Source organism: Pantherophis guttatus, chromosome 7 (genome assembly GCF_059756535.1).
Source record: "Pantherophis guttatus breed Tessera chromosome 7, ASM5975653v1, whole genome shotgun sequence".
NCBI classification, from domain to species: domain Eukaryota; kingdom Metazoa; phylum Chordata; class Lepidosauria; order Squamata; family Colubridae; genus Pantherophis; species Pantherophis guttatus.
In genome coordinates, this window is record NC_142069.1 from 34,677,886 (window position 1) to 34,704,591 (window position 26,706).

The window sequence follows — 26,706 nt, forward strand, 5'->3', positions numbered from 1 at the left end:
ATCTATTTTTTTCCGTTCGTTCACAGCTTGACTGAAAATTATTTTTTTAAAAAAAGTTTTTTATTAGTAATTCAAAATTAAAAACATTGGACATAGATATGACATTACTGGTCTCAAGCATCTTCCAACACTTTAAGTTAATAATAATATACTAATGATGATATAATATATTCCTTACACCTTATACGTTATTTAAACATAGTATATTAATCATTTATACCTTATTCCTATATAATTATACATATCTATGCCTACATATACCTATCTCTATCTATACAATTCACATATTTATCTATAATAACGTGTATAATTCTAGTCTAACACTACACATGTCTCGGCTATCCTCCTTTTATCTAACCAAGACTCACCTTAGAACTCAAGTATAAAAGCGAAACATTGTACTATAAAATCTGGGCAAAATTCTATAAATGGTTAGAAAATTCTATGAGTAGTTGACTGAAAATTATTGAGGAACCTAGATTATTACTATGGCATCTTTTTTTCAAATATTCTATTGTTGGAAGTGCCTTATATACAATTACACTCAATGGACATCAATTTCATTTATGCAGGTGCACCCGTTGAGAACGTGGTTTCTCTTCAATTATAACATTATCAATTATTAAATCTTAAGTGTTCTGTCTCCCATTTAATATTAAGAAAATAGCCATTTAGTTTATTTAGCCCTTCTAAGAAACTATCTTGTGGATAGTGGAAAATTTTGAGATGACATGATGATTCTTAGGAGTATGATCATTTAACTGAGACTTCTTGAAAAGTCTTGTTTAGTAACTTTGTGCTCTCAGATACCACACAACAGATTTATCAGTTTGAATCTCCGGAAGGGTCAGTGAAACACTGAGTGAAATAAATTAAACGAGTGGATTTCCCAGATCCAGTGACGTTTTCGAAATCATGTAAACACTGATAGAGCAACTCTATTAGAACATCGTTCATCATGTTCCATTCTCCTTCGTAATCGGGGGGAGGAAAGAGGGGGTGTCATGCGACCAGTTAGCTGTAGCCAATATACGCCACATCAAATGTCCCAATAATGAAACAGTATGTGCTGCTTTATTTTATACTAGCTTCCATGCAAATAAAAGGGTTCTGATTCTGGTTTTCTATTGGATAACAGAGCAAAGAGTGACGACCGATTGGATTACTTGACATCGAGCGGCTATTGGCTGTTCAGATGACGTCTTAGTGTGAGCCTATCACAAGCGCATCACAAAACCCTGTGATAGGGAAGAAAAAGACCTGTAATTCAACCTGAGCGAACGAAACCTTCATTCACAAGCATTTTTAAAGTTATGCCGCGTCCATTCCGCTTCCCGGTCGGGGAAACAAGCATCTTTTCTTCTTTTTAAATTAAAAGGCGTGATTCACATTTATTGACACCCATTTAAGCTTTTAGGGTTTTTCGAAGCAAATCTGGAAGGGCTGCGATATCGGTAACAATATATTTCATAGGAACTTTCGATATAAACGCCCTTGTCCATTTTAATAGATATTCCCTAAATTGGGGGGAGACTACTGAAAGTGGAAAACTTCCTTTAAGCAAGTGAAAACCCGACCCCGTGCACCCTTGTTAATGAGAAAGTGCCCACTTAACCGAGTGGCATTTGTTGCCCAGTTGCTTACTAACCAAATTGCTTACAAACCCAAAGAGGTGGAAACCTATCCCCCCCCCGCTCCCTCCCCACTTTTCAGAAGTAATGATTCGTCTGCTTTAGTGGTAGAGCTCCGTTCTTAGGTGCGCGTGCCCCGAAGCGCAAGGACACCCCTGAACGCTAAAGAATGATGCCCTAGTGCAGGGGTGGGCAAATGTGGCTCTTTTACAACCCGTGGACTTCAACTCCCAGAATTCCTGAGACAGCCAAGCTGGCTCAGAAATTCTGGGAGTTGAAGTCCACGGGTTGTAAAAAGAGCCACATTTGCCCACCTCTGCTCTAGTGTAAAGGATTCCACGCAAGCTACACTGCATTGTTATTTTGTTTCAGGGTATTAAAAGCATCCGGACAGTGTTCTACTGAGCGGACGACAGCTCTCTTTTGGATTCTGTGGGTGGCTCTTAAAAGAGCCTTTGGGTTTTTAGAAAAGCAACCACGGGCCAACTCTGGATTTACTTCTTGGGCGCCGCCTTCTTCCCTTTGGCCGCTTTAGGCTTGGCCTTGGGCTTGACCGGCTTCGCCTTCACAGCCTTCGCTTTAGCCGGACTTTTGGCGACTTTCTTAGCCTTGACTGGTTTAGCCTTCTTGGGACTCTTGGTAGCCTTCTTAGCCGCCGCGGGCTTTTTGGGTTTCTTGGGACTCTTCTTGGCCGCCGCTGCCTTTTTGGGCTTCTTGACGGCACTCGCGGGCTTCTTGGCAACCGGCTTCTTGGGCTTCGCGGCTTTCTTCTTGGGCGCTTTCTCTTTCCCTTCGCCCGATTTCTTGCCGAGTTTGAAGGAGCCGGAAGCGCCGATTCCCTTCGTGTGCACCAGGGTCCCTTTGCTCACCAGGCTCTTCAGACCCAGCTTGATGCGGCTGTTGTTCTTCTCCACATCGTAGCCACCAGCGGCCAAAGCTTTCTTCAGGGCAGCCAGAGACACCCCTTTGCGCTCCTTGGAAGCGGCCACCGCCTTGGTGATCAGCTCGGTGACGCTGGGACCCGACGCCTTGCGCGCTTTCGCCGCTCCCGCTTTCTTCGCCTTCTTCGCCGGAGCTTTGGAAGTTACAGCTGGGGCCGCGGCCGTAACAGCAACAGCAGGCGCCGTTTCAGACATGATCGCTGAGAGAAGCAACTAAAAAAAATAATTCTCCAAACACAAAAAGTGAGCTCAAGTAGGTCAGCCGCTGTTTATTTATAGAGCTGAGCTGCTTTGTGATTGGTCCGCTCCAGAACCCGCCCTGTTGCAAGGCTGAAGGGACTCTTCCGACCGCTCAGTTTGTGTTTCTTTAGAGTTAATAAATTGCAAATTTTACAGAATTTATGCCACTAAATAACGAAATCTTACAATGGGGGAAAGAAGAGAGTGTACTTTTTATACCTTTAATTTTTCAAAAAGCAGAACGCAACATATTCTTTTTAAAAGGGCACATAACCACCGAATGCAGGATCTGGGAAGACCTGGAAAGAGTGGAAGTTTTGTTTTTCTTTGTAAATTAAAACAATGCATTTTTTTAAATGTTCGGGAAAACTATGCAGATCACTTCTTTAGATAGTAATCTCTGAGGTGAGGCACAATATGTGGATTTTATCATAACAGTCTCACTATAAATCAAGTTCAAGTAAACTGAGGTAACACAGACTTCTACAAAGTACACTCACCATTGCTAATCAAGCAAGCCCTAAGCAAGTCACTATCTTCAAAGAAAAACTATCAGATAATATAACAATATGGGCAAAATTAGAATTTCATATGCTAATATATATGCTATAATATCCTTTTCTCACATTTACAAATTTAACCCTATATTGAATGCAAAAAGGCAACCTAAAGATTGATCATTTTAGTGGGACCTTTTACAACTCAGTTTAGGAAGACTAACACTAATATTCCTGGCTGGGGATTGAATAATAGTAAATTTAAAAGGATTTTCCTGTTGAGATTTCACCCAAGCATTAGAAACAAAATGACCAGACACATTTTTATTCATAAGAGACCTACATTCTGCTGAATTCAATGGGATTTACACCTAGAAAAATAGAGATTACAGTTTAGATACAATTTCACTTTTCATTGGCGAAAAGCTTTATGGAGCAAATATTTTATTAAAAATTCTGATTTATGCCTCAATTTAAATAAGCGCAGTCAGCATGGAAACTACTTTGCTGTTAAAAGAGTTTTTTTTTTAATTAGTTTGGCATTCAATCCTTAGTTTGAAATATTCTGATTGCTGAGCATCACCATATTTCCCCTTGTTACATTTGAGTACAAAATAGCCTTTAAAACTACATCCTACTTAGTTATTTGGGTGAAAGTCTCAAGTCATGAGATTCATTTCATTGTAAATTTACAGTGCACACAGGGATGAACAAAATGTAAGTGCTTTCACATACCATTAGAAGCAATGTGTATACGAAACTACAAATGCTGGGCATGTCAGCAGTGAAATAAATTTAGCAATCAATGGAATTTATACTCAAATACTTGTATAGGATTATGAACTTTTATAGAGAATCCAAGGCAAGTCTATGTTATTAAACAAATCTCGTTCAGCCCTTTTTCCCATAGTAAAATAGAATTGCAAGTCAGATAGATTTCATCCTTCACTCTCTTCCAGAACAAAGAAGTTAGAATATTTCATTTGTGGCTACATATACCACTATCTTTCCTGAAATACATCTAGTGAAAACAACCAACAAATCAACTCTGAAAATTAGGAGAAATATAAAGTGTTAATATTTAGGTAGGCTTTAAACTTTGAATTATACGTGTATTTTATATATTTTCAGATGATGAATATGAAGAGTTCTGGAGTGAGTTCTACTTCTCCCTTAGCCATGGAAGCTGGCTGGGTGTTTTTCTTAGCCCAAATACCTCACAGGGTTGTTGTGGGAAAAATAGGAGGAAGGAATATTGTGTTCCCTTCCTTGAAATATTTGAAATAAAATTCTTTATTGGCCAAGTATGATTGGACACACAAGGAATTTGTGTTTGGTGCATAATAGTAATACAGGAGGGATTTTAAAAAGTCTCTTTCTCTTACGTACACGATATGTACGCCCTCCGCTCCATAGAAAATGTAACTGCAGCAACAATCTCATTTTGCTAAAGAGCGGCAATCACGAAATCCTGAAGCTCTCAGTTTGGCAGAGATGCTGCGAAAAGTCACAAAAACAACACAAACATCAAAACCAGGGTAATAGGCGGAGCTTTTTTGGCATCAACCAAAGCGCGCGTTTTCAAATCCAGAAGCTTTCCAATGGAAATTGCCTTCCTGGAGCCAGCCAATCAAGAGAGAAAGCGGGACTCGCTATAAATTAGGCAGCGGGAGACTCGACCTTTCCTTAAAGGTTTCTTTCCTCGTCCTCGTTTGGCGCGAGTGGAGAGATGGCTCGGACGAAGCAGACGGCTCGGAAGTCAACGGGCGGCAAAGCGCCCCGCAAGCAGCTGGCGACCAAGGCTGCCCGGAAGAGCGCGCCGGCTACGGGCGGCGTGAAGAAGCCTCACCGCTACCGCCCGGGCACCGTGGCCCTGCGGGAGATCCGCCGCTACCAGAAGTCCACCGAGCTGCTGATCCGCAAGCTGCCCTTCCAGCGGCTGGTGCGTGAAATCGCCCAAGACTTCAAGACCGACTTGCGCTTCCAGAGCTCGGCCGTGATGGCGCTGCAGGAGGCGAGCGAAGCGTACCTGGTGGGGCTGTTCGAGGACACGAACCTGTGCGCGATTCACGCCAAGAGGGTGACCATCATGCCGAAGGACATTCAGCTGGCGCGGCGCATCCGCGGGGAGAGAGCTTAAGCCCAGCCGCCCTCCAGTCTCTTCGGCCTCTTTCGCAAAACACCACCAAACCCAAAGGCTCTTTTAAGAGCCGCCACCTTCGTCTCGAAAGGAGCTTGAGCCCATTTGTCAAACAAATCCCGAGGCGGTTAAGGAAATGTTGCCCCGTACCTAAATTGCAGCACCAAAAGGGGTGAATTTTGAAGTATTTCTGTCCGCTTAGTTTATTTGAAGCCCTGATCTGGACACAAGTTTCCATTATATGAATCGCCATTTTGGGATCTGGAAAATTCTGTATTTTTGTGTGGAGATTTATGGCTATCTTTGGAAGAATTTGTTTTTTGTAGCTTTGGAAGGAGGGTTATTTCACCTCAATTGTGCAGGAGTCCACCAACTCCTGCATTTGCCCAAGGGTAGTCCCGAAGTTTCTGATCCTTCTCAGATGAGTGAAAAAGGAGAAGTAAATTTCTAACTTCCCGCCCAACCGTTGAGAACAAACCTCAATTCAACTTTCCCCAGGAACTCTAGATAGTAATTTGCATGTAGGGGAGAGTGCCTCCTGAATTTTGGATAAAGAGCAAGGTAGTCACATTCCTAGCAATCTACATGTTTCTGAACCCTTTGGGAACTGTGTCCCAAAGGGTTTAACCTTAAACATCTCAAAACCTGTTTCCATCAATATTTTAATTTGAAATTTTAAGATACTGCAGATCTCTATGTCCCAAATGTGCTTTTTCAAGATAACTTGCTTTCTTTTGGGGGTTTTGTTGTTTTTCCTTGAAGTTTTGTCCATCCAAGAAGCTTCATCAGTTCTGACTGGTGAATTGGAAGGATTTATATTCCTTGCAGGAATATACTATAAAATGTATTCCCTAGGTAACTTCAAGGAGAGCCAAATACACAACTTTTAAAAACCTGGTTATGTGTTTCAGTTTTTCTTTAATTATCCCTTTCCCCATTCTTTGAAAAACCACCTCACATTACTTATTCACAAATTCCTAGATATTGATATAACCCACCCACAATTCACTATAGGTACTCCTTGACTTACAACCACAATTGGAATCACAATTCTCGTTGCTAAGCAAGGAAATTAAGTGAGTCATGCCCAATTTTACAATCTGTTTTGCCATGGCTGCTAAGGGAATCACTGCAGTTAAGTGAATCATAGTGTTGCTAGCAAATCTTGTTTCCCCCATTGACTTAGCTTGTTGCAAACTGGCTGAGAGGATTGCAAATGATGATCATGTTACCCCAGGATGCTGCAACTGTCCCACTTGCTAAGTAACCAAATTCTGATCACATGATCATGAGGATACTGTAACAATCGTGTGAAGACTGGTTGTAAGTCACTTCTTTCAATGCCATTGTAACTTTCAACCATCACTAAATAAATGGTTGTAAATCAAGAACTACATGCCTTTTAGGATCACAGTATTTAAACTTCTACTGGCTAGTGATATTTTGCTTTGCTGAATGTAGCTTTATGTCTTTATATTAATGCTTTATTAATACGATGAGTCAGTTTACCATGCTGAAGTCAAGCAATGAATTTGCATAAGTCCCTGTTGAGAGTTTGTTTCAGTATGTGGCACGAGTTCAGATCACAGGATAGAGAAAATCGTTAACCATGGAAAGAATGTCATATGAATGCAGTCACAAAAATTGATTAGTGATACCAAAGTGAAACATTTTATGCTTTCCGAATGGCTGTCATATACCTTCCTTGCTGTTATTATTTCTATCTACCATCACTAAACTTTTCTGATTTAGACTTTAAAGTCTCAAAGGTAGCATTTAGATGGAACCTGGGGAAAATAAGAGATGTACATATACTTGCTTACCATAGAAACAAAGAAATTATTAAATAATTAAACATAGTCTTTAAATAGGCTCTCTTCTGCTATTTCCCCCCAAATCTTAGGCAGATGTTAAAAATATTCCTAACCATGTCTCAAGGGGGGAGGGGAAATATTATCAGGCTTTCTTTCTGAGACTATTTCAGACCTGTTTTGCTAATACTTCCTACATCCCTCTTCCATATATATATATATATATATATATATATATATATATATAGCCATACCCTTACTCGGGTATGTTGTAAAGCCTGTTGTGCTTTAAAATGGCTTCTACTGTGCAGCACAGTGGAGTTGCCATGGTAACGGCTTTACAGTACTCCACAAGGGGGCTCCCTCTGGTAAGGGGGAAAATCCAACATTAGAAATTACGTTTCGTGGGGAGATTTTCAACAAGGCTTTGATTATTCTTGAGGACAAATGTTGACCATGATCAATAAAACATTAGTGCAACTCAGCCTGCCAGCACCACTATAAGACTAACACAATGTACTTCAGACAAATTACATAGGAGAAAAGAACTACAACGTTGAACAGCTTAGTACGTATATTGCGGACAAGAAGCCATTTCTAAATCAAGACCAGAAACAAGCATACCAAATGATCATGGATCAGCTAGCAAAACAAGGTGGTATCTTTTTACTTGACACTTCTGGGGGCACAGGGAAAACATTTTTAACTAATTTAATTCTCGCAAAATCAGGGCTCAGGGTGAAGTTGCTCTTCCTGTGTAATACAAGATTGGGATAAATAAATACCTGAGCAACGCCGGGTTATCCGCTAATGGGAATATACCTGAGAAATGCCTCACATTGCCATCCTTCGTTTTGTAATTCCTTTTATTACAGGAATTTTCCTTCCATAAGGAACATTCCATTTTTCCTTTAAACCATACTAATCCACCTATTCAGATTTTCTAATAATTCTCTAAACTGAAAGTGGTTTATGATGTTTCAGATATGGTCATGCCCCAAGAGAGGTTTGTTTCATCTGAAGCACATATGTAGTACAAACAACTTCCGATTCAGTATATTAAACTGACGGCCTCAGTGTGATCCAAAGAAAAAATGCAAGGTTCCAGAATTCTCCAACCATTAAATTCCCAGGAACGAGATGTAGTACTTATCTTTTTTTCAGGACACTTGTTCAATTCATTCATGACTCTTCAAAGCACCAAAAAGCACCAGCCAATATAAATAATTTTACTTTCAGATGTTGTTAAATCTTCTGATTGTACAAAATATTCATGCTGTTATCACATTCCATTCCTGCGTCATGCATCTATAAATACGGTTTAGATGCCTTGTAACCTCAAAATAACTTTTCCCAATTTAAAGAGTTCAAAAATTTATTGAAAAACTAACCACAATGTTAGGTACACAAAGCAGAATCCACAAAGGATTTCCTAAATTGGAAGCAGATGAAATGTTATGTTGCCAAAATAATAAATTAGCACTAGATTGAGTCAGTGCTCCCTCCCTTAATGTGTGCTGCTTTTTAAGCCTAGACCTCTGAACAAAATGACTTTCCTCTCCCTTTTTGTCTGGCAAATGCCAAGATTTTAAGAGTTTGTAGGCACGCCTAAAGTACAAAAGAATGCAAGAGAGGTGATAAATTCATGGACTGTGTCTTCTCTCTCAAATGAAATCAATGACATGTCCTTTCCGAACCTCGTGAGCACCAAATGCATTGAATGTTACCTCTGTATCCCACCAGCTACCATAACCAAAAATTAGGAATATGAATTTAGAAGTCACAAAGTTGGGGAATACTGGAAAAACTAGTATCTCTTCCCTGGATTCATTGGAGATTAAGATTTATTAAATGTCATTATCATTACCTAATTTCCAGATAAACAATTTAAAGCCCTCATTCTCTTTCTAAATATAAAGTGTTAATGCAGACACGTGATCACAAAAAGGGTTGTATTACATCAAATATTTATTCTCTCATAAGACAATGGTATTTGTCCTGCCAGCAAGAAGCCACTAATGTGACTGCAGAATAAGCAGGATACAAACCGTTTGCAATGCCACATATGGAACCAATCTTGTCTGCCCACGTCTATGACAGTGCACAAACCAAGAAATTTCACCAACTAAAAAATAGCATTGCAAAATATTTACAGAAGCCACCCAAACACAAAAGCCTGATGATCAGGTTTATATGTAAGAGATTAGAGCCAGAATTTACCCTGGTAAACTATGTATTTCTTCTGATCACTAAAAATACTCAAGACAATATACTTCCCATACAGCACAGACATAACCAAGTCTTTCTTAAGAATTGATAATATGACAGTGCCTTTTCGTCCATTTTCTATTATGATTTATCCTCCCAAGTATGATCATAGATTGAGATGGAAGATACTTTATTGTCACAAAAGATGTTGTTCAACTGGATGCCACTATAACATGGAACCCCATTCCCATATCTCATCATAGAAGATAGAAATCTTAACTGATTGTCACAGAAGCCCCTCCATCTCCTTCATAAAAGCTTCATAAACATCATCCTTGGTCTGCACAGAAACAGGGGCAGATGAGCCAGCTTTAGGAATTGTTTTGGTTATCTGAACAGAAGGCTCATCATCAGGTTTCCTCATGACAGAGGCAGCTGTTCCCTTATTCTCTCGCCGAACTCGAAGAGCTGTAGGCACAAACCGGGTGATCTCAGCCTTGGGGTTTGTAATCTGTGGCTTGGCACTAATCGTTGCTGTGGCTTTCTTCTCAATGGTGGCTGCACTGGTATCATCCGCCTTGGGGCGCTGAATCAAGCTGGGGGGAGCGCTCAATACACCTGGATTTGGAATGGGAGCAGGTGGGAATAACCCAGGTGGAGGAACCAAAGGAGGGCGTAACATGCCTGGACGAGGAGGTGGAATACCTGCAGAAAGAGAAATGGTTATTCTTCTGATCTTTATGAAGAATAAAAATTTAAATTTCAAATTATATACTGTCTCAGTTAAGATTCTCAAGTATTTTCCTAAGCATAAATTCATTGTGTTTGTTTCCTTACATGCACAATATCTGAATGAAAATTCAAGAGATCTTCCAAGAAAGACTAATCCTAAAACACATATCCTAGTGAATTACAGGCAGAGTTACAGGCCAACAATTGAATTCCAAAGTATAAACATTCCTATCACTGCAGTTGCTAACATTGTGCAGTACACAAAGTTCAACAAAATTTATTTTCTTCAATCACAATCTCTCACAACATTTCATGGAATCCCAATTTAGAATATTGTATAAGATCTCTGTTCTACTAGAAATCACTGGAGAAACAAAAACATCCCACTTCTTAATTATAACATTACCTGGAGGAGCTGGAGGTGGCAGACGAGGTGGGGGTCCCCTAGGAGGTGGGCCAGGAGGCAAACCAGGAGGAGGGCCAGGAGGAGGGCCAGGTGGCCGACCAGGTGGAGGACCAGGTGGTAAGAGCCGTGGCAAAGGTCCACGCAGTCCAGGCAATCCGGGTGGTCTTAAGAAAGGAGGAGCACCTAAAAATATCACACAAATACACGTTAGTTGACTATTTCTCAATTAAGGGCAATTCTTCATCATCATTTTCTAATTGATATAGTTTAAATTGAAAAATGATGTTTCAAGAATGTGAAGGGTGACAGCAATTAAAACAAATTATTTTCTTTCAGAATCAAGTTCATTATATTATATAATGCAGAGTAGTATATATATCCATCCCAGTTTGTCACATGTATGTAGAGTAGTATATGTCCATCCCAATTTGTCACAAAAGAAAAATGGGGGGGGGGTGTCTTTTGTGACAAATTCTGCTGAGGTAACTGACATTCAGTCTGCTATAAAATATAGCAATATTTTATTAATCATATAAAACGACATCAGTGCCCCTACATTTAGCTAGTTTAATAATAAAACCGCCTGTTCAAATACCCACCTGGAGGGGGCCCAGGAGGAAGGCCAGTAGGAGGTCCTGGTGGCCTCAAAGGTGGTGCAGGAGGTGGTCCAAGAGGGGGTGGCCCAGGCATCGGAGGTGCTTGGATCGGAGTTGGAGGGACAGGCTGAGGTGGAGGTTGCTGCTGGGGCGGATTTGTTTGGGAAGGCGTTGAGGAGCCTATCTCTGAGTGTGACTCTTCTGTGATTTGCTGCTGCTGTTGTTGCTGAGAATCCTCTGCATCAGAGTCATCTTCATCATCATCATCATCCTCTTCAGAATATTCTTCTATCTCTTTGCCACCCTCAGGAATTTCCTGACCTACAAACAATTACAATTATCTCTTTACAATACTTAATAAATTAAGGGTTGTTGGTTGTGGATAATAGCCTAATATTCCTTTATGTATTTTCTTAATGTTATGGAACTTTAAAAAACAAGCATATTTTCAATCATTATGATAAAAATGCACTTTAGACATATAAATTATCTTTGCTATGCAAATAGACAAGGCAAATGTTTAGCAATTTCAAGGTTATTGGGCATGGAAGGGTAGGAATGTATTATTTTATTCCCTTTCCCGCCACGATCTGGATAACTACCCTTTATTTGTGGCTTCTATCTTCATTGCAATGGAAGCTTCCAAGGGAATCAGGGAAGTCTTCATTAAACAGAAATAACAAAGATTGTGTAAATGAATGTAAAAGGTATCATATTATATATACTTTGGATCAGCCTTGCAGTGACGCACTAAAATCAAGAAATTTATAAAAATGTTTGGAACAGATCACCGTGGTCCAGAATAAAACTGCACTTATAAAATGGTTTAGTATATTTTTCAAATTTAAGATGTGTGGACTTCAACTCCCAGAATTCCCATCTGTTCAACATTTAGTAAAAAAAAAATAAAATCCCACAGATCCTCAAGAGGCTTTTGCTTGTACAAACTAAAAGTGTGTCCTAATGTGATTCCAATAAGAGCATGTGCTACCATAAATCTACTAATCTTCCAGTCATGACAACTCTACTTTAAGTCAGTTACAATTGGAACAAATTTCCATTACAAACTGAATTACATTTATCCACAGTGAATAATTTATCTGTAGGCCCTCACTGGGATGATACTGTATGCTCCTTCACAGGTTCCAAATTTAATTCTTTTGGATTTACACTTGGCTCCATTCTCAATGCTTTTAAAAGTTCACTCAAGATACAGTTTTTCATTTGGCTTTTGTTAAGTTGTGCTTTAGTTTTACTTTTACTATTTTACTTGGTATTTCAATTATTTCCTTGACTAAAATAACAGCAATTATATCAAATAAAATTGTAAATGAGCTCATTTTATGAGAAGAACACAAACCCACCACTTTTGATCTCTGTGTGATGCTTCTGGAACATGTGAATTTAATAATCTGAAGGACAATGACTGCAAGCAAGCTATCATCTTAAATTATTTCATCACAATTGGTTTGTATTAATACCTCACATTCTTTACTATACTGAGTTCTTAATATAAATCCTTGCTTAAAAGTTATCCTGGGTGTTATTTCTTTAAACAAGTATCCCTAGCTTTAACTAAAAAAATAAAGAGAGCATGGGACAGAGGGAAGATTATTTAAAAATTATTTACCAGCCATCCGCAACATCATTGCTTGAAGTGGTGTGAGTTCCTTCAGGTTCTTCTTCTTTTTTCTTGATTTTCCAGGAATGTCAGCAAAACGTACACTATGACCTACGAAAGTATGAGATGAAATATGAAGATTTTTTTTCATCATTAATCAGTACTTCTATCAGGTTTATCAATATCTAATTTCCCTAAAGTTATCTATTCAGTTTTCAGTTCAAGAATACAGTAATTTCTTCCCAAGCCTATAGACGTGCATGTTATAAGTGCAATATTTACTAATTTTTCTATTAGTTAATTCTGATCCAAATCATCTTTCCTAAGCTTACCAGATTTCTTGTCTTCACCACCTTCCCTTTCAGCACTGTCATCATGATGCATGAACTCCTCTCCTTCACTGTCAGCATCACTTCTTTCACTATCACTGTCATCAGTAGTGTCATCATGCTTGTCCTGATCCATATCGTCAGGGTATCCCTCATCTTCACTTGTACTGGAAGCATCTTCATCGTGGCCTCTTCGACCTGTAAAATTTAAGAGATGTTTTATCTGAGGCAGGTGGAAGGGAGAGAAAGAGATTCTTTTCTGTCACATTTGCTTTTAAAATTAAAACATTTTTCTCTTAACCATACAAGTTAAAGAGACAAAATAGATGGTATATTCAGAAAATATCTATTTTTCTAATGACATACAGGGAGTCTTCGATTTATGACCATTTGTTTAATGATGGTTGGCATTAAAAAAAAAAGTGACTTCTGACCTGTCTTCAAAGTTACAACTGTTGCACCATCCCCGCAGTCGCACGATCATGATTTGGGCACTTTGCAATTGATGCCTACTTATGACTGGTTTCAGCGTTCTGCAGTCACAACTGCAATTTGTGACCTTCCTACCCAGCTTCCAACATACAGCCAATGGGGGAAGCTGGATTCGCTTAACGACCACAAATTGGTTGTAAATCTGGGTGTGGGCACCTCATGACTTGCTTAACGACTATACCACTTAGCAATCAAAATTCTAATCCAAATTGTGGTCGTAAGTCAAGGACAACCTGTACTAATAGTTTGAAGAGGGGAAGCCATTTACCTGTCTCTGGACTATAAGACATGTCTTCATCTCTTCTCCGAGGAGGCATTTCAACAGTGAATCCTACTTTACGCGCATACATCTGCAAAACCTGAGGTGGTGGTGGTCCTGGTGGAGGTCCAGGGGGCTTCCGACCAGGCGGTAGACGGGGTACACCATGCCCAGGAGGTGGAACTACAGTAACAGGCCTGACAGGAGGCCTAGAAATATGATTCAGGTAAGTACAATATTAGGAACTTTGGAAGTCTGAAACTTTTCCTACTTTTTTCTGATAAGGCAGTCTGAACCCTTATCAAACGTAAGAGTATGCTTCGCCTTAAACCAGTGTTTCTGAACCTTGGTAGCTTGAAGATGGGTGGACTTCAACTCCCAGAATCCCCCAGCCTTCTGGGAGTTGAAGTCCACCCATCTTTAAGCTTCCAAGGTTGAGAAACACTGCCTTAAACAGATATAAGGTCAGAAATAATTGCTTCAGTTTTCAAGATATCAAGATATCTGATTGCCTAATTTATAAAAAAAAAATGAAAACAATTAGTGTTTAATTACTGAAACTGGCCAGTATTATTAACTAAAGCAGAAAATTAATACTAATCAGATTTATCCAAGTCTGGAAAAAAAATCAAGGGACAATTAGCTATTTCTGATAGCTTCATCAAAAGAAGAGAAGAAAAAGGAATTGCAGAAGCTTATTTTTTGGAATACAATGCCAAACAATGATTTAATGTAATGTGCAAACAGAGCCTGTGAGTTGTGATGGGTTTGCCATAATGATGCCTTCAGTTCCTATCCTTACAAGCTGTTCATGATATGTTTCATAACATGCATTTTCATATATTAAAGAACAGATTATTTTCAAAAGTTTTGTTTCATGGTTTGTATTCACCAGAACAGATTAAAGCAGCAGTAACAGCAAAAGGTATTTATAAAACCTTATTATTAATATCAAAAAATATATTTAAGGCAAAAAGCAAAAGATATACTAGAACTAAAAATTAAACAAATAGGAACAAATAGGAAAATAACAAATGTGGAACATTTTTGCAATTATCACAAAGATCATGAAAAGTGAAGACTAGGCCAAGTGATGCTGATGATTTAAAACAGGCCTGGTTTAGCGAAGGGAGAAAAAGTCGTGATACGTCATGTGACGACGTGAGTTTGACACCCCCAATCTAAAATCAGCTTCCTGGCTGAATGAGGATTCAAACCTGAATCTCTCTGGTCCTAATCTTACACTTTCTTGTAAAGAAAGTCAACTTTTGTCTTAATGTGTATTTTGAACTCCTTAATCTACACTTTGAACATCATGATTGCTTGTGATGATAAAGGAAAGAAAATAGCAATTATGCTTAGAATGAAACAGCAATTACAAAATAACAATACAGGATTCTAATAATTTTACCAACTCCATTCAAGTTCAGTTGTCTGCACTATAATTTCTTTCTTACCCATAGGCTGATGTCTTTTTGAGAATGGAAGGAGGCTGGGCTCCAGGCAGGGGGATGTCTTGAATGAGGATGTTGGAAGGAGCATGAGGCATGTCGGGCAGGGGGATGCTCTCCACCTCAACATGCTGAGCATTCTGGAAAAAAAATAAGTTTCCTTAAGTGGTGCCAATGGGTATATTCATCAGTGTTTGTAATATAAATTGCATATTTCTATTAATTTTTAAGGAATTATATCCTGAAAATGATTTACAATAAATACTTTTTAAAAAATAGCTGTTAAAATATAAGACCAGGAGGATTTTTTTAAAAAACTTTCCAGTTATAACATGCAACCTTTTTTTTTACAAAAAGAAAAATTAATGGAAACAAAGTAGTAACATTTAGAAACATTGAATCAGAATTTCAAATCAATGCAACAGAACCAAGTGATCTAGCAATTTGTCAGTAACAAACATTGAGAAAAAGGATTACTACACATAAAAATTTTACAAGTCCAACTCTGTTCAATAACTGATTTATTAAACCAAAACTGAAATATAGGAAAACATATTTACATGCTGCTTGTATATAAATTGCTGGTATCCTTACAATTTATATTGACTGTTTCCTAATATGATTTGATTGCTTATCTGTTCCCTATGACTATCATTAAGTGTTGTACCTTATGATTCTTGACGAATGTATCTTTTCTTTTATGTACACTGAGAGCGTATGCACCAAGACAAATTCCTTGTGTGTCCAATCACACTTGGCTAATAAAGAATTCTATTCTATTCTTTCCAGAAAAATAAAATGGCAGTTAAAGTAGTAAACAAGAATAAAGAAGTACAGAAATAATAGTGATATGTAGTGTTTTAGTTTGGCAGTTAAAATAGATAACAAGTAAATTCTACTGGCATCCTCTCTTTGCAGAACTACCTCTTGCAAAGATTTGATAGCCTATTAGTATTGCATGACACTGCCTAATTAACTTTTTTCTATAATAGTTTATTGAAATTAAAAGTACAACAATAAAAAATTAATATAGATTAAGAAAAATATAAAAAAGTAGAAGTAAAATGTGCACCTAAAAAAAGAAAAAATGAGGGTGGGATGGAAAGAAGGAAAAAAATATAGGAAAAAAGCCAAAGAAAAAATATAGAAATGATTTCCCTTTCATTAAGACAAGATTCACAGTCCCCTACTTTCTAGCCCGGTGCCTTAACTACTAGACCAAACTGGCTCTCTATTTAATTATTTTTATTTAGGCTTATTATTTATATGTTATGAAATTTTAAAATATCAAAAATAAATATTAATTTTTAACTATTAAAACCTCAGCTGATTTCATTTCAGATCATTCTTGTATCTTGCCAATTTTAAATCCATATTCAAAATAGCCTGATTTTCAGTTATATCCTGTCTCTTCTTTTAAGCCCCTTTTTTTTGTATCAGACAATCTAAAGAAAAAGTTCTGGGGTACATCATTGCCAAACATCCTTGAATTGTTCCCGAATTAAAATTCTTTTCTTCATTCTGTACTAGTAATTCTTCTCCTTTAATTATAATCTTTAATTCTTTCTGACTGTCTTTAATAGCTAGCATTCAAGATCTCCTCTTATACATTTCTCTCATCCAGAATTTTTCACCAGGAAGAAAGTAGAAGAGGTTTCTTACATTTATATTCAAAAACGCCTTATATTTTAATAGGAATTTAAATAAACTACAAGAAATATTCCTATAATTTTTTCAACATCTTATTTCCAGTCAACTTGGCCCCTTAAGCCTCTTTAAAAGCTTTCCAAAATCAACATTCTAATCATCCTTTTGCTGCTTATTTCCAAATAAAAAATGTTTTAAGTTTTAAACTTACATAAAAATGCTTTCATTGCAGGCTGAAGGACAACCATCCAGTGTAATAAAACTTGTCCTTCTGAAGGTTCTTACTATCCAAAAAAGCAATTTACAAGCCATTTTCCATAAATTGATCAAGGAGGGAAGTGAGCAACCCAGCATCCTTTTGAAAGCTCCGAACTGCATCTTGGGCAAAGCTGACTCTCCCAACTCCCAGAGCTCTAAAATCCACTGGAGATGGGGAGGTATCTGTGAGGAGCATTCTGTCTGATCCCAAGTCCTGTCCTTAATTTGGAAAAGAGTTTGGTGAGCCAATTCATTCACCGGCTATATTTTCCACTGCAGTCATCAGTTCTGCTAAAAGCAAAACCCACCTTTGTTCCCTGGAAGTGCTTCCTACCACTGCATCTCATAAGTGCTTGACACTGCTTGATTGACCTTAAGTTCCATGTCATATTCTTTTTTAATTGTGTCATTCTGACGTAAGACACATAAGACATAATGTTTTTTAAAATGTTCAGGTGCTTTGACAGAAAGGTAGAAAATAACAATTGTAACAAATATACATTATAATTTATTTTCAACTTCAAGAATTTATCTTCATTGTGGTATCCCATTTCAGTTTCTACATTCCTTTAACTGTCTCCATTCTTAATGGTCATTTGAAGAATAAGTTAACCTCAAGAATTGCTATGTCCATTTTCTTCTTCCCTACCTAATGTTTATTAGATCAATACAAGCAAAACAATCTTAACTGTTTAAATAGCAGTTTTTAACTTTTTCCTTATGCAAATACATCATCATATTTTCAGGATGACTATATAAACCAGGACTGACAACAATGTTTGCAGACATCACGTCTCACATGATCCCTTTCTGCAAGGAACCCTAAAACAATTCTAGTTTTAAAAGATGGCCAAATTCTTACAAACTACCTCATCTCATAAGATTTGGGGGGAGAATGCCAAAATCTTTGACTCTCTCTGGCGTTTTTGGCCAATATTTTTTATATATTGGTATGCACACCAGACAGTACTTGAAATATATCAGAGACCACTAGTCCTTTGTGGACCATTACTGATCTCTGAACTACAGGCCTAGAACCAATGATTTAAAATATAGTATTTAATGAACACTAGCAACCAATTGCACAATGTTTGATTTCCCCGAGGACCAATTCGTACAAAGAAGTAACAGTGTGAAATTCTGTAACACAAGAAATATATGGTAAACTATATTAATTGAGCTGTTATTTCAGCCCTGCAAATGAAATCAGAAGGTTTAAAAAAACAGCCTTTTTGCTGTGACCACTAATTACTAAACTCTATGAAAAGTTCTAGTGGATATCTGGGCTCCTGAATGAAGCCATGTTTATAAGATTAAATTACAGCAATAACCTCATCATCCATACTGTTATCAGCAAGACACATATTATGCACATGAGCAATTCCAAACAATTGAAAATTGAAAAGCAATCTGAAGAATCAACCAACCTCTTTCATGAATACCTAGGAAATAAAAATGCAAAATCAAACCAATATTTTAAAACTAATGTGAATAGGTACCTTTACAGCATCAAAGTACTGACTGAGCTGAGATCTTTTCTGCTCATATTCCACCTCTAGCTTGCGCAACTCCTTATAAATGTCTGGATTCTCCTTCTCATATAGTCGCAGGATACGCTCAAAAGTTTCACGCAGTTTCTTACGCTTGTCCTTAAGCACCTTTTCATTTAATTGAGGCTGTTGTACTGGATTAAATTCTATGAACAGAATTGAGACAGATACATGAAAAAAAAATTGTGCAGACCTTCACACTCCCACTACATGAGGTTCATAGCAGCCAAGCGCAATCATAAAGGGTACAGAAAATAGATAAAGACAATAGCAACTTTTTCTGATAATCATCCCCCCTCACACACACACACAAAAAAAAAACAGTAAAGATTTCCCTTGTCTGGTTGTGTCCAACTGCAGTGGGTGGTGCACATTTTCGTTTGAGGGAGTCAGCATTTTCCAAAGACATTTCTGTGGTCATGTGGCCGGTATGACTATACAATCTATCCCTTGTTAATTCTGAGTTTACTTTCTCATACAGTTATGGATAATGCTTGTTAAACTAGATTTTCTATCACTTTACTTTTTCTATACGAGTTGAAAAAGAGATTCAAACCTACCCATTTCATCAAGCTTTTCCATGTCTCGAATGATCTGTTTGGGATCCTTCATCTTTAGCACTGCTGCTCGCACCATCATGCGCTGCTTTTTGTTCTGAACTCAGCAGAAAATAAAAAAAGCCAGAATTAAGGACCTGGACATCACAGGCAATATATTTAATTTACTTAATACAATAAAAGTGCAACTTTTTAAAATTTTGAATGTTATGTATCTGGCAAACTCAAGAGGGTTTTATTTATTTAAGTTTTATAGACAATACAACACCCACCAACACATCCAAATCAGTGGTGGGATTCAAAAAAATTTACTACCAGTTCTGTGGGCATGGCTTGGTGGGCTTGGCAGGGGAAGGATACTATAAAATCTCCATTCCCTCCCCACTCCAGGGGAAAGTTACTGCAAAATCCCCATTTCCTCCCGATCAGCTGGGACTCGGGAGGCAGAGAATAGATGGGGGTGGGGCCATTCAGAGGTAGTATTTACCGGTTCTCCAAACTACTCAAATTTTCCGCTACCAGTTCTCCAGAACTGGTTAGAACCTGCTGAATATCACCTCTGAATCATTCTTCCTCCCTTTAACACCTGCAGTGAATACAAGAAGTCTACATAACCCTATTAAAATGCCAGGTTTTTGAAATGTAAAAAACAGACCAAGATAAATCACTTCAGAATTTTTTCCACCTTTAATATACCGTATTTTCCGGCATATAAGACGACTTTTTAACACATGAAAATCTTCTCAAAAGTCGGGGGTCGTCTTATATGCCGGGTGTCGTTCTCCTGTAACCAGGAGACCAGCCTGAAAGGCTCTGACAAGCCTTAAATGGCTCTGGCGATCCAAGCTCTGACGATCCCAGCTTTGCCTGCTAATCAGGCAACTCAGCTGGGATCGCCAGAGCCATGTAAAAGGAAAAAAGTTTTCCCCCTCCAGCTTGCTTACCTTAGCTGCTAGTCACAACGCTTGCCTGAATCCATTCCATCAGCAAGCCACTCCCTGCCTGCAATCAAGCAGGCAGGGAGTTGTGGACTTCAACTCCCAGAATTCCTCAGCCAGCAAAACAAAGCTGGCTGAGGAATTCTGGGAGTTGAAGTCTACAAGTCTTAAAGTTGCCAAGGTTGGAGACCCCTGTTCTATTGGGTAAGTTTTTTTCCCCTTTGGGAGCTTTAAAAAAAATAGTTAATTGGGGTTTTTTTTAGTTGTTCTTTTTTAGACCTAGCCATTTAAAGTTTAGGAAGTTTTAAATTTAGCTTTCATATAAAAATTAAAATAAAATAAAATAAAATATTTGTGCAGCTTTCTGAGATTTAGTGTGTTTCTGTAGTGTTTCACTCTAACTACACAAACACACAAAATCTCACAAAGCTGTATGTGGAATTTTGTGTGTGTAAAGTGTGAAAGTTGTTTTTTTGGGCTTTTTGTGGCTGTGAGGTTCCTGCTTGTTGCAGGGGCCATTTTGGGTCTAACACAGCTGCTTTTACATTGTGGGTGAGCCAGTTGTGTTGTGTTGTGTTTTGTGTGTGTGTAACGTGTGAAAGTTGTTTTTTTGGGCTTCCTGTGGCTGTGTGAGGTTCCTGCTTGTTGCAGGGGCCATTTTGGGTCTAGCAAAGCTGCTTTTACATTGTGTGTGAGCCAGTTGATGTTTTTTAATTTTTATTTGGTGTGCGTTGGAAGAGGGGTAGTCTTATACGTTGAGTATAGCCCAAACTCTATATTTTAATAGGAAAAGTCGGGGGTCATCTTATACGTCAGAAAATACAGTAACCTATATGCTATGCAATTCAATTTGAAAACGAACTGAAATCTTTATGGTGAAAAATAACAATAAAACATACACCAACATGATTGCATAAGTGTACATACCCTTAAACTATTTTGTTAAAGCACATTTCTATTTTATGACAGCATTCAGTCTTTTGGAGTAGGAGCCTATTAGCAAGGCACAGCTTGCCTTGGGAATCTTTGCCCACTGTTCCTTGCAAAAGCGCTGTAAATCTGTCAGACTGAAAGGGCATCTCCTATGCACAGTCCTCTTCAGGCCACCCCCCCAGAGTTTCAACTGGATTCAGACCTGCGCTCTAGCTATTCTTTTATCTTCTTCTGGTGAAGCCATTCTTTTGATTTGGATGTATGCACTGGAACATAATTGTGTTGAAAGATAAAATTCCTCTTCTCAGGTGTATAATGACTACTATTTACCATCAGGCTGAATGTGATCAGTTAATTCTGAAGACAATCACATCCATACTTATAAGGTGTGCACACTTATGCAATTACATTATGTATTTTTATTGTTATTTTTCCTCCTAAAAGTTTTCAATTTGTTTTTCAATTGAATTGTATAGTTTATGTTATATTAAAGGTGGAAAAAATTCTGAAGTGATTTATCTTGGTCTGATTTTTTTTAATTTCAAAAATCTGGCTTTTATCAAGGGGTATGTAGACTTTTTATATCCATTGTATATACATAATGATTTCATATACTATCTTCTGTCCATGTTTTATGAAGCAGTTTTGGTATCCTTTTAAAATTTACTGTAATATTTATGAAATATAGCTTTATTAATAGCACCATAATCCTAACCCAGTGCCCTATATCAAACCTTGCTCAGACAAGACAGTTTATTAGGAAAAAAGTTGATTAGCTAACATGATTTGTAAATTCTATATTAATACATATGCGCTTAATGTCAGATATAAAGCTAACAAAAAACATACAGCATTGCCAGCCTCTGTTTATAATTTGGCTATTTCTATTCTACAGTTCTATTACCTTCTTCAGTTCTCTCTTCCGGGCCTCCTTTCCTACAAGAAGAAATTTAAAATATCACAAATAAATATTTTGTAAAAAGTACAGTGCAAATATGGAAATAATATACTGCTCAAAAAAATAAAGGGAACACAAGCAGAAGACATCCAAGATCTGAATGAATGAAATAGCCTTATTAAATACTTTGTTCTTTACATACAGTAGTTTATACATTGCTCAAACAATTAAAGGGAATACCAAACTACTGTATGTAACGAACAAAGTATTTAATAAAGCTATTTCATTCATTCAGATCTCGGATGTCTTCTGCTTGTGTTCCCTTTATTTTTTTGAGCAGTGTATATTAATGGGCACATTTTATATATGAAGATAAAAATAAGATGAAATAAATCTAGCTAATATTTTTGGAATAGTTCTAGAATTATATCATAACTAGATTTCAAATTCGTATATTAAGAATGTATAAAATTATGAATTATACCGAATCAGAAATATTTCAACTTGTACTTTTAAACAATTTGAAATTTAGTTTTCTATGTATTAGTAGTTATTACCTATTAACAGCAATAAATTTGACTCCACTTCCTAAATGTAAAAACCCATTTTGAACAACTGTTGGGGATTTAGTCATAATATACATAATAAAGAATATGAAAATTTGGGAGAATAGATAGCATAAAGGGTTTGGACTTAGACCCACTTCAGGACACCACTCAATCAAGAAGCTAACTCTGGAGCAGCTATTCTCCCTCCAACCATGTTGCATTTCATAGAAAAGGTGGTTACTATCATAAATAAATAATACACTTAAAAATAAGTTATTTTGAGCAACATTAAAAGAAAAGGATCATGTGCAGCTTTACATCATGAACAATTTAATACAAAAGTTATTATTTTGCTGTGTAACGACTGTTTTTCAAAGTAATTCAAAACATACAGCTATTATTTTTTAGCATAAAAAGGTAATTTTTTTCTAATATTGCCATTTCACATTGATCTATATAGTCAGCAAATGACTTCATTTGTTCAGAGTACCATTATATAGAATATCACAGTACACAATGTATTTTAATACTGCTTTGAAATTGTCATTTTCTGATATTGTCCAGTATTGTTGCAAGATTAAATTATACTAACTGCAGCATCTACTGGAAAATCTAATGCCACAATTAATTCTATTCTCCCTTAAAAGAATTCATGGTGTTGTCTATCTGGACATTAATTTCACATAAACGCACATATCCATTATGTAATTCCCTTTTAATATAAGCTTTTCAAAAGCCCAAAAAAGGAGAAATAGTCATCCAACGAAATGAAAGGCACAAGATTAAATAAACCAGTTAAAAATACTGTATATCACCATTATTCAACATGCCTGTCTAAACTTTCCTTCTAAATGACCGTCTATCACTTCATGTATGTTGCCTTCTGTCTGATCTCTGATCACACACACACTTTTTAAAAACTTCTTACCTTTCCCTTTTTCAGCATTTGGTCAATTCAATCTAACAACTTTCTTGATCTTCCCCTTTTTCTTAACCTATTAACTCTTCCTACAGGTTTTTTTTTTTTGCAACTTGATCCTCATTCATTCTCTATGACCAAACCACCTCAATATATGACCTTGACTTACAACCATAATTTCTGTTGCTAAGCAAGACAGTTAAGGGAGCTTTGTCCCACTTTATGATCTTTCTTGCCACAGTTGTTAAGTGAGTCTGCAATTGTTAAGTTAGCAACATGGCTCTTAAGTGAACTCGGCTTCCCCATTGACTTTGCTTGTCAGAAGTCCCAAAAGGTAATTACATGACCCTGGGACACCATCATAAATATGAACCAGTTCCCAAGCACCCAAATTTTGATCACATGGGGATGCTGAAATGGTTATAAAAGTGAAAAGCGGACATAACTCAGTTTATTTCAGTTCCACTGCAACTTTGAAGTCACTAAACAAATGGCTGTCTTTTGTATTCATTTACTTTTATATTTGGTATGTTCATTTAGAATGGATACCACCTTACAGCACTTAAACAATCCATTATATATCTATTCATAATCCATTTGAAGGACAGCATTCCAATTATGGACTGCTGCAGAAAATGAAACTCTCTGGATTTGGGTTAAAACTTTTCCATCCATTTTCCATTATAAGTAATATTCTACCAACTATCACTGATTGATTCCTTTTTTCAAATGTTCCAGTACAATCTGAATAACCTCAATTCAGACTTTCTGATATATATTTAATTTTTCATTCATAATTAAATCTACACTTCCACTTTCTGCATAGATGCATCAATCCCATTCCAAAGTTGGTATTACTTTTATTCAGATCTACTGTATTATTCATCTTTGATTCAAAGGCATGCAATATAATTTAATTCATTAATCACTTTCATTTCATTAATTCATATTATTTATTATTTTTCCTCTTATATTCCAAGTCATAATCTTCATATGCCCCGATTGTCACTAGCGGGCTTTATAGGTATTCATCCCCAGTGTGCATCCTGGCTTTGGTTAAGTGAGATAAGTATAACAGAGAAGCTGTAGATTAAGTTACCAGCCTTAATAACATTCACGCCATATGAAACATTCCCTGCTAATGGTAAGGACAGTCTGGTCAGTTTGGGCACATTTTGTCCAGTAAACTTAAGCACAATCAAATCCCAACTTTACTCGAAGCATGGTCATGCTATTCTATGCAAGCTAGGTTCTCCAATCTAGAGGTCACCTTGCAATGTATTTTTGTCTACATCCCATAAATTTAGAAGGTATATGCAATGTATTCATACATAGTTTTATTTTTCTAAATAAGTGATATTGTTTACTGCTGAACTGAAGAATATGGATATGAAGAATCAGGTTTACTGGTGAAAACTGAATAGTGTTAAAATACACAAAACATATTACAAACCAACAATGACAAATCCTCTCTATCCCATGTCCAAACTTGAAAAAGATTTCAAGGTACTTACGAGCTTGGTCCGTGGGGTTCATGAACTTCCCACTCTTAGTGGAAGATGTAGATCTCCTTCCCATTTTGACTATTTATCTCTTTTACTGTTCCACTTGATGAAACTAGACCAGAGAAAAAACATAATTCCTGTAATATCCTAACAGAATAATAATAAGCCATCTTCATCAGTTTCCCATGGCCTTCCTCGAATCTCTTGTGACCATTGCTTCTGCCAAGGAGTCTCTTAAAACACATCCCTGATTAACAAAAGAGGAAAGGCAGAAGACTTTCCTCCACAGTTGCTGAATCCAAATTAATCTTCTTTTTTTTCCTGCATTGAGATTACTTGGTTCTGTCAACGGGCGGCTCACGATCTGAATAAGATTAAAATAAAGATCCAATACTGCACAACCACAATCTCCAGTCTATTAACAGCCACTTATTAATATTTAATCAAGTCTAGCGTGAAATATTTGTAAATCTAGACAGGAGAACGGAAGGTGCAACATAAACAACCCTAGATGGGCAAAGAGTGTAACTGTTTAGGACAGAGAAGATCCCGAAGAGAAAAATCACCTTTTCTACCTTATTTTCCTTACCTGCCGCCAAGGCCGAAAGTCCTAAACCACCCAGACAGCCACCAAGGCAAAACTACGGGCTACGTTTTCCACAGAGCCCATTCAAACGGAGTCCTCCAACCAGCTAGCCCAGCCCGGGGGGGGTGGGGTGGAAATCGAATCCGCTTCCAGAGAGTTTTCTACTCAGGCGCCATCTTAAAAATCCACGCGATTTCACGGCTGTACCAACAAAACCGAGAGCGGGCTAGAGATCCTCTCACGGCGCCGACTTCCGGCCAAATGAGTGACGTTTGGTCGCATAGACTCGATAAACTTGCCTCTAGCGCATAATTTCCGGGTTAATTGTACACCATCTTCGGTGCATAACTTAAAAGTGTTAACAGGGAAAAGATAGCGACGGGGATAGCCGTTACTGTTTTTAAGACACGATCTTATTTTGCTTTAAGGTATTTATTGTTGGATTAATGTTTAAGGTTATTCAGATACACATTGTATACAATTCGAAAAGTGACAAATATCTGAGATTAACACCACTACAAAATAACAAGGGCTCAAGTTAAAGAGGTTGCGACTCCGAGCTTTTTAAAGCCACCTGCAACTGTAGCATAGTACTCATAATAATACACAGACACTAATTTATGTTAGATTTGCAATTTGATAAATGCTTTCTGCATTTCAGTTACATTCATAACAGCATGAACAATCTATGTAGGACTTGTACAAAAATCTGGTCCATATACAGCAGCCCTAGTTTATTCAGTATAGTTCATATAGTTCATTTTTGCTCCATCAGAAAAAAATCTAGCTCTGTAGTCAGGTAATGCATTTACTGTATTAGGAGCCACAAAAAAAGGCAAAAAAGAAGACACAAACGTTCAACTTCTGCAAACGTTTGAATTATGGAAGAGAAGTTTTAAAAACGCTACTATTCCTAGGAGAGAATGATCTGCACTGTAGTTAAAAAGCATTAGCCACTGAAAAGAGAAAACACTAGTTTCTGGAAGAATGTCTATTGGGACTCCCCAAAGCTT

General features: G+C 37.4%; 3 protein-coding genes across 3 annotated transcripts; 1 reads left to right on the forward strand and 2 right to left on the reverse strand.

Annotated features, from left to right (window-relative positions):
* Nucleotides 1-1,931: 1,931 nt before the first annotated feature.
* On the reverse strand, nt 1,932-2,852 carry LOC117655317 (histone H1.11R-like). Its single transcript, XM_034402677.2, has one exon. It carries the CDS (start codon nt 2,765-2,767, stop codon nt 2,126-2,128), a length of 642 nt encoding a protein of 213 aa, XP_034258568.2. The 5' UTR covers nt 2,768-2,852; the 3' UTR covers nt 1,932-2,125.
* A 1,917-nt stretch (nt 2,853-4,769) lies between these two features.
* On the forward strand, nt 4,770-6,840 carry LOC117655318 (histone H3). Its single transcript, XM_034402678.3, has one exon. It carries the CDS (start codon nt 5,039-5,041, stop codon nt 5,447-5,449), a length of 411 nt encoding a protein of 136 aa, XP_034258569.1. The 5' UTR covers nt 4,770-5,038; the 3' UTR covers nt 5,450-6,840.
* A 2,370-nt stretch (nt 6,841-9,210) lies between these two features.
* WBP11 (WW domain binding protein 11) lies at nt 9,211-25,975 on the reverse strand. The gene is made up of 12 exons (XM_034403636.3): nt 25,697-25,975; nt 25,117-25,219; nt 22,142-22,173; nt 19,370-19,463; nt 18,759-18,955; nt 15,361-15,494; nt 13,913-14,112; nt 13,156-13,350; nt 12,833-12,934; nt 11,206-11,523; nt 10,607-10,789; nt 9,211-10,173 (listed from the first exon to the last, which is right to left on the reverse strand). Exons 2-12 carry the CDS (start codon nt 25,178-25,180, stop codon nt 9,755-9,757), a joined length of 1,938 nt encoding a protein of 645 aa, XP_034259527.1. The 5' UTR covers nt 25,181-25,219; nt 25,697-25,975; the 3' UTR covers nt 9,211-9,754.
* Between the last annotated feature and the right edge of the window lie 731 nt (nt 25,976-26,706).